The following is a 7,804-nucleotide window of genomic DNA, read 5'->3' as shown; positions in this document are numbered from 1 at the left end:
GCGAGATCTCATGGTGGATTTCCTAATCATTAAAGTGCCAGCGGCCTACAATGTGATCATCGGTCGCCCATTCATACATGACGTGCAGGCGGTAGTCTCCACCTATCACTTGACAATGATATATATGTCGAACCTGGAAAGGCCGACAAAGATAAGGGGAAGTCAGTTGGCGGCAAGGTCCTGTTACTTGACTGCTTTGAGAACACCGGGAAGAATGGTCCCAGAAGTGAACTTGACTACCGAGCCGGCAAGGCAAGAGATACACTTGACTACTAAGCCGGCAAGACAAGAACAACTGTCAAAAAGGAAGAGCTGCACAAAAAGGGGTCGAACCGACCTAAACATGGAACACTTTGATGAAAGGCCGGTATCAGCACCAAGACCAATGCCAGATGGTCTGACAGAAAATATCGAGCTGGAGGCTGGAAACATGGATAGAACAGTCGTGATCGGTACGGAAATGGGGAGTGACATGAAGGTCAACCTCATAAGCTTGCTGAGAGAGCACGCTGACATCTTCGCATTCTCGGCGGATGAGATGCCTGGTATCGATCCAGAGATAATGGTTCACCGATTAAACGCCGACAGAAATGTTAGGCCTGTACGGCAGAAAAAACGTAATTTCTCCACGGAAAAAATGACAGCAATACAAGAAGAGGTGGATAAACTTCTGGCGGCAGGTTTCATTGAGCCATGTGACTACCCCGAATGGTTGGCAAACGTGGTAATGGTAAAAAGTCAAGTGGGTCATGGAGAATGTGCGTAGATTTCACCAACCTTAACAGAGCATGTCCGAAAGATTTCTACCCCCTGCCACGGATTGATAGGCTGGTAGACTCCACTAGCGGTCACGCAATGCTCAGTTTCCTAGATGCTTTCTCAGGATATCATCAGGTCAGCCTGCATAAATCAGACAGGAAGAAGGCGGCCTTTATCACAGATGCAGGAGTTTTCTGTTATAAGGCGATGCCGTTCGGGTTGAAAAATGCAGGGGCAACATATCAAAGGCTGGTTGACAAGGTGTTCGCCGACCAAAAAGGCAGAAACGTGGAGGTCTATGTAGATGACTCTATCGTAAAAAGCCGGATGGAGGAGGATCATGTTAGCGACCTCCGAGAAACTTTTGAAACTTTGAGAAAATACAGGATGAAATTAAACCCAAAAAAATGCGTCTTCGGAGTAAGGTCGGGAAAATTCCTGGGTTTCTTGGTCAGCGAGCGTGGCATAGACGCCAACCCTGAAAAAGTAGAAGCAATCATCAGTCTGCCGCAACCCAAGAGCGTAAAAGACATACAGCGGCTGACAGGAAAAATGGCCGCCTTAAACAGATTTGTGAGCAAGTCGGCAGATAAGCAAATGCCCTTCTTCACAACCCTGAGGCAAAACAAGAAGTTCAAATGGGGGCCGGCAGAACAAGAGGCCTTTGAAGCTCTAAAAAGTCACTTAAAAAACCTGCCAACAATAGCAAGGGAAAAAGAAGGCGGCAAATTACAACTATACATATCGGCGTCGCCAAAGACTGTTGCAGCAGTACTGGTAGCCGAAGCAGAGAACAAAGGGCAGCAGCCGGTATATTTTGTGAGCCATGTGCTAAACGGCCCAGAAACAAGGTACACGTTGGTGGAAAAAATGGCATATGCAGTCCTCATCGCGGCTAAAAAGTTAAGACCATACTTTGAGGCGCATACAATCGAAGTGCTAACAAACTTTCCTCTCGAAAAAGCCATCAGCAAGCTAGATACATCAGGCCGGTTGCTAAAATGGGCAATAGAGTTGTCCGAGTTTGACTTGGAATTCCGGCCAAGAACTGCAATCAAAGCCCAGGCATTGGCGGACTTCATAGTTGAAGCGTCATACCAAGAAGATGAAGTACAAGCTGAAGTATGGGATGTGTCAGTGGATGGTTCAGCTGCACAGACAGGCAGTGGGGCTGGAATAATCATGAAATCGCCAGCAGGAGACATTTTTGAGTATGCTATAAAGTTTACGTTCAACGCGTCAAATAACGAGGCAGAATACGAGGCAGCAATCGCCGGCATCCAAATGTGCCTCGCAGCAGATGCCAAAAGAGTAATACTGACAACAGACTCCCAGCTGGTAGCAAGTCAATTCAGCGGAGAATATGAGGCCAAAGAACCTTCGATGGTCAAATACCTGGAGAAGTTGAGGTCGGTGTCGGCTCAGCTAGAGAAATTCAGCATTAATCTGGTACCCCGAGCAGAGAACACACTGGCAGACGCCCTATCAAAGTTAGCAAGTTCAAATGTCGCCGACTTGAAAAGAACAGTCATGATGGAGGTCATGAATAAGCGAAGTACGGAGTCGGAGGTAATACGGGTCATGGCCATCACAACTACCTCAGAATGGTACGATAATATCCAAACATACATACAGACTGGAGCGCTACCAGCAGATTTTGCAGAGGCCAAAAAGACAAGAAGGGACTCGGTTTGGTACATCATCCTATGGGGACGGTTGTACAAAAAGTCATTTAGCCTGCCATTCTTAAGGTGCCTAACAGCATTTGAGTCAGCAAGGCTGATCGAAGAGATGCACGAAGGAACATGTGGGAACCATGCCGGTGGAAAACCCCTTGCCATCATCTGTCAAAGGCAAGGCTATTACTGGCCAACAATGTTAGAAGATTGTCGAGCTTATGTAAAAAAGTGCGAGAAATGTCAAAAGTTTTCAGCTGTGATAAACTTGCCGGCCAATGATTTGATGCCCATTCTGAACCCAATCCCATTCGCACAATGGGGAATGGATATTGTTGGACCATTCCCAATGGCGGCTGGAGGGCGCAAGTTCTTAATAGTAGCAGTGGACTACTTCACCAAGTGGATAGAAGCAGAGCCGGTAGCAAAAATAACGGCAAACCAGGTGAAAAAATTCATATGGAAAAATATAATAACAAGATTCGGGCTGCCGCAGGCAATAGTTTTTTACCATGGAGCACAGTTTGATTGTGCACCCATACAGTGCTTCCTGGGATTATACAGAGTAAAGTTAGCTCACTCGTCAGTATGTCACCCACAGAGCAATGGGCAAGCAGAGGCGGCGAATAAGCAAATCCTGGCTGCACTGAAAAAGAAGCTAGAAGACTGTAAAAGCAAATGGGCAGATCTTATGCCAGAGATTCTGTGGTGCAACAGAACTGCTATCAAGGAGGCTACCGGCGAGAGTCCGTTCAAATTAAGCTTCGGATCTGAGGCTGTTATACCGGCAGAAATGGCTCTGCCAACCATGCGAATCCAGCATTACGATGAGGAGAGAAACGATCAGCTGCTGCGACATCAGTTGGATTTCATGCCAGAAATCCGCATGAAAGCAGAAGTAAGTTCGGCAGCATACAAAAGCAGAATGAGCAGAGCATACAACAAGAAAGTGAGGCATCGGCCTCTAGGAGTAGGAGACCTGGTACTGCGGAGAACGGCGGCAACAGGAAAAGGAAATGCTCAAGGAAAGCTGACAGCCAATTGGGAAGGACCATACCAGATATGGGAGGAAATAGTTCCTGGATCATACCGGTTAATGCAAATGGATGGTACCACGCTCAAAAACTCCTGGAACGCCAGTACTCTGAGAAAGTACTATGTTTGAAAAAAAACTGTAATGATGATGTATGAGCAGGCTGATGGCAATAGCAGTCTGCATTTTGCTGTTATGTATAATTAGGGCGGTCCTCAAATACGACCAGTCCATAAATGAAGGAAGAAAAAAGCAAAAAACAAACGCTGCATAAATCAACACGCAAAGGTAATGTATGGATGTGATCAGTAACAGTAAAGAAAATAAATGCCGTTTGGGCACTTTACTGCGAAGCGTAGCAGTCCATAATAAAGTTGTTGTGATTAGTAGCTTTGGAGAAAATAAATGCCGTTAAGGGGCACTCCATTGTGAAGCGTAGCATTCAACGAAGTGTATGGATGTGATCAGTAACAGTAAAGAAAATAAATGCCGTTTGGGCACTTTACTACGAAGCGTAGCAGTCCATAATAAAGTTGTTGTGATTAGTAGCTTTGGAGAAAATAAATGCCGTTAAGGGGCACTCCATTGTGAAGCGTAGCATTCAACGAAGTGTATGGATGTGATCAGTAACAGTAAAGAAAATAAATGCCGTTTGGGCACTTTACTGCGAAGCGTAGCAGTCCATAATAAAGTTGTTGTGATTAGTAGCTTTGGAGAAAATAAATGCCGTTAAGGGGCACTCCATTGTGAAGCGTAGCATTCAACGAAGTGTATGGATGTGATCAGTAACAGTAAAGAAAATAAATGCCGTTTGGGCACTTTACTGCGAAGCGTAGCAGTCCATAATAAAGTTGTTGTGATTAGTAGCTTTGGAGAAAATAAATGCCGTTAAGGGGCACTCCATTGTGAAGCGTAGCATTCAACGAAGTGTATGGATGTGATCAGTAACAGTAAAGAAAATAAATGCCGTTTGGGCACTTTACTGCGAAGCGTAACAGTCCATAATAAAGTTGTTGTGATTAGTAGCTTTGGAGAAAATAAATGCCGTTAAGGGGCACTCCATTGTGAAGCGTAGCATTCAACGAAGTGTATGGATGTGATCAGTAACAGTAAAGAAAATAAATGCCGTTAAGGGGCACTTTACTGCGAAGCGTAGCAGTCCATAATAAAGTTGTTGTGATTAGTAGCTTTGGAGAAAATAAATGCCGTTAAGGGGCACTCCATTGTGAAGCGTAGCATTCAACGAAGTGTATGGATGTGATCAGTAACAGTAAAGAAAATAAATGCCGTTAGGGCACTTTACTGCGAAGCGTAGCAGTCCATAATAAAGTTGTTGTGATTAGTAGCTTTGGAGAAAATAAATGCCGTTAAGGCGCACTCCATTGTGAAGCGTAGCATTCAACGAATTGTATGGTGTGACTAGTAGCCGTACAGAAAATAAATGCCGTTTGGGCACTTGTACTGCGAAGCGTAGCAATCCATAATAATTTGTTGTAATTAAAAGTGTTAGAGAAAATAAACGATTATTAAGATGCACTCCATTTCGAAACATAACAATCATTTCGAAGTGTATCATTTCAACAAGTTAAAAATATAGAAAGGCCGTCAACAAATAAGAGTTCATGCTAATAAAATGGAAGTATCATACGCAAAACGAAGTAAACATACAATCAAAAAACTACTTGTTATAAATGCATGATTACAGCAGAAAAAACACTAAAAACCGACAGCCATCACCAAAAAATCTTGCGAAGTGATTAGCTGATCACAAGGCACAAAAGATGTCGGTTAAAAACCGACACCCCTACAATAAAACGATGTTCTAAGATATGTTACATCAACAATAAGTGCCCTAACAGCATCTGGAAAAAAGTCAAAAGCCAACCGGCTAAACTAAAAAACCCTAACATGTATGAGGCCGGCTGGGAAAAATAGAGGATCCGCAAGAAGAGGAGGGCGATGACTGCCAAGACCGTCAAACGGCACGCTCATCACCAGACCAGTAGGCATCTTCTGGAACCTGCAAGGGGGGCAAGGTTCTTTGATTGGCATTACAAATCACAGCCTCGGGTAGCTCCTGAGGCTCAAAGCCGGTAGCAACCTTGTACAGCTCCTTCTCCTCATACCCAGCCTCAAATTCTTGCCACCCATCCTCATCCAGCTTCTTCACATGGCAAACGACCCGATGAGCAGCGCACCAACCACCGTTATGGCGCAGAGTAAGAATATCATTAAACCAGTCAGACTGGAGAAGCTTATCAACAGCTCTCTTGGCGGCAGTCTTCTTCACCACAGGCAAACTCTGGTTAAGACCAGTCAGCTCCTCAGTCAGACCGTCTGCCCTCTCAGTTTCAGCCTTCAGCTTCGGCTCAACCTCTTCCAGCCGTCGGTTCGCCGCCTCCAAATTCGAAGAAGCACTCTCCAACTTCTTCTCATTAATCTTCAAAGCAGATTCAGCCGCCTCAGCCCGCTTCTTCAGCTCGGCAATATCAATGCTATTCTGCGTCAGCTGCATCTGGTTCCAACGATAGACATAGTACAAATCCATGCTGGATTGAACAGCCTAAGAAACAAAAAAAATTGTTGTACAAATGAGTAATCAAAAAAAAAAAAAAAAAAAAAAAAAAGCCGGATAGAAAGTTGTAGCAAGCTAAGCAAGAAATACCTTGTATAAATCGTTGAAATGCTGAGCAGCAGGGGCGTCAATCTGACCCTGTGGCCTGTCAGCAGGAGTAATCAGATCCAGAAAAGCACGGTAGCCCAAATCCCCACCGTCCTTAGCAGAATCCGTCGCCACCGACTCCCCACACAGCAGATCAATGTTTGGGTAGAACTGATCGGTGGGTTCGCCGCCAAAGGACCCGAACCATGATTTCATTGCTTCCGGGATCTTAAAGGGGGTATCCTCAATCCAACTGCCGGTACGAAGCGGCAGATGATAATTTAGTCGAGAATCACCAGATCGATTCTCGCTACGACTAACAGGAGGCATACTAGAATTACCCCCTGTCACTGCGGCCGACATGGCACAGTGCTGAAACGGAGCCTCATTCTCGCCGCCACGATCTCCCTCGTCCAAAATCTCAATGGACGGCTGCGGAGACGGGTGAACCGCAACAGCAGAATCAGCCGTCTTTTTGAAAGCATCGCCAGCATGGATTTCGTACTGATCAACAGCAGCCGAAACATCATCGCCGCCAGCGGCCTTAGACTTCTTAGTGGGGTCAGAACGCCCACTAGTAAGTGACGACCTCTTCCGAGTCCTCCCACCACGGCCGGTTGGATTAGATTGCATAGTGGGCGGTTGCACAGTTTTTGGAATAGAGACAGACGAAGATTTTGTTTTAGAACCGCCGGCAACACGATTCTTCGCAACAGTAGCAGTTGAGCGACGGGAGGAGGCACGTGTGGAATACGTTGATATGGTGTCGTACTTTCCCCTAGGCGGCGGAGGCTGCGTACACACAGGTCGCCAATTCTCGTCAAATCCGAGAATTTCTCTATCCAATGTTTTAGTACCTGCAAAGACAACGACTCAATTAAAACCGGCAAAAAACTTATGCAATACACAAAGCTATAAATAGCAATAATAAGTACATCCCATTCGGCTGAAAATATGTTTACCAAAGCAGTGGGTGTTGCAAAGGCCGACAGCGGACAAGGGCTGATTACCCAAAATATAATAGGCATTAGGGAGCCAATTTCGATTAACAGCCTGTTTTTTGCTGAGGCCGACATCTAAAATGTCACATGCCAAATAATCAAAAGCTTTTCTCTCCCGCCGGCCCAAACCACGCTGGTCATACTGCTCCATTCGAGGCCGGGGTTTAGAAAATGTCCGTCGGAGCAAAAAGCCGTCAGGAACTTGAACGAAGTAAAAGCGATCCTGCCAATCTTTACAGCTCGACAAAGGAGGATGCACAGTCTTTCTCTTCGTTGCGCTATACGCCGACATACACCCCGTCTCTCCATCCTTCTTCAACCATAACAGCCGCTTGAACAAATTCAACGTCAGCGGCCATTGTTTAAACAAGCACAACCAGACATATGAGATAACAGTTCTGATGGTAGTAGGGGTAACTTGGGCCAAGCAGACGTTCCAAGCCCGGAATATTTTCTCAACAAAGGCGTGCAGAGGAAAGCGAAGCCCAAAATCGAAATGCTTCGCATACACAGCAATATGGCCGGGAGGACAGTCGAATATAGTTGCACCTTCATCCGGCACTACCAGCTTATACTCAGCCGGCAATCCAAGAAAAGTCCCTCCATGAACCACATGATTCTTCTTTATGATCAGATCGCGCCAAGACGTCAAAATCGCGGTTGTACGAGGAAG

The 7,804-nt window shown here is 45.6% G+C and overlaps 1 protein-coding gene across 1 annotated transcript; it reads left to right on the top strand.

The window, feature by feature from the left end:
- The first annotated feature begins 855 nt into the window (after positions 1-855).
- On the top strand, positions 856-3,600 carry LOC130467507 (uncharacterized). The gene has a single exon (XM_056836031.1). The coding sequence runs from the start codon at positions 856-858 to the stop codon at positions 3,598-3,600; it is 2,745 nt and encodes a 914-aa protein (XP_056692009.1).
- The last annotated feature ends 4,204 nt before the right edge of the window (positions 3,601-7,804 follow it).

Source organism: Spinacia oleracea, chromosome 2 (genome assembly GCF_020520425.1).
Source record: "Spinacia oleracea cultivar Varoflay chromosome 2, BTI_SOV_V1, whole genome shotgun sequence".
Classification (NCBI taxonomy): domain Eukaryota; kingdom Viridiplantae; phylum Streptophyta; class Magnoliopsida; order Caryophyllales; family Amaranthaceae; genus Spinacia; species Spinacia oleracea.
Note: the sequence above shows the minus strand (reverse complement) of the source record. Positions and strands in the feature narration are given on the sequence as shown.

What these genes read in the sequence shown, in the direction of transcription:
- LOC130467507 (XM_056836031.1), top strand. Translation starts at nt 856, where the DNA reads ATGCTCAGTTTCCTAGATGCTTTCTCAGGATATCATCAGGTCAGCCTG.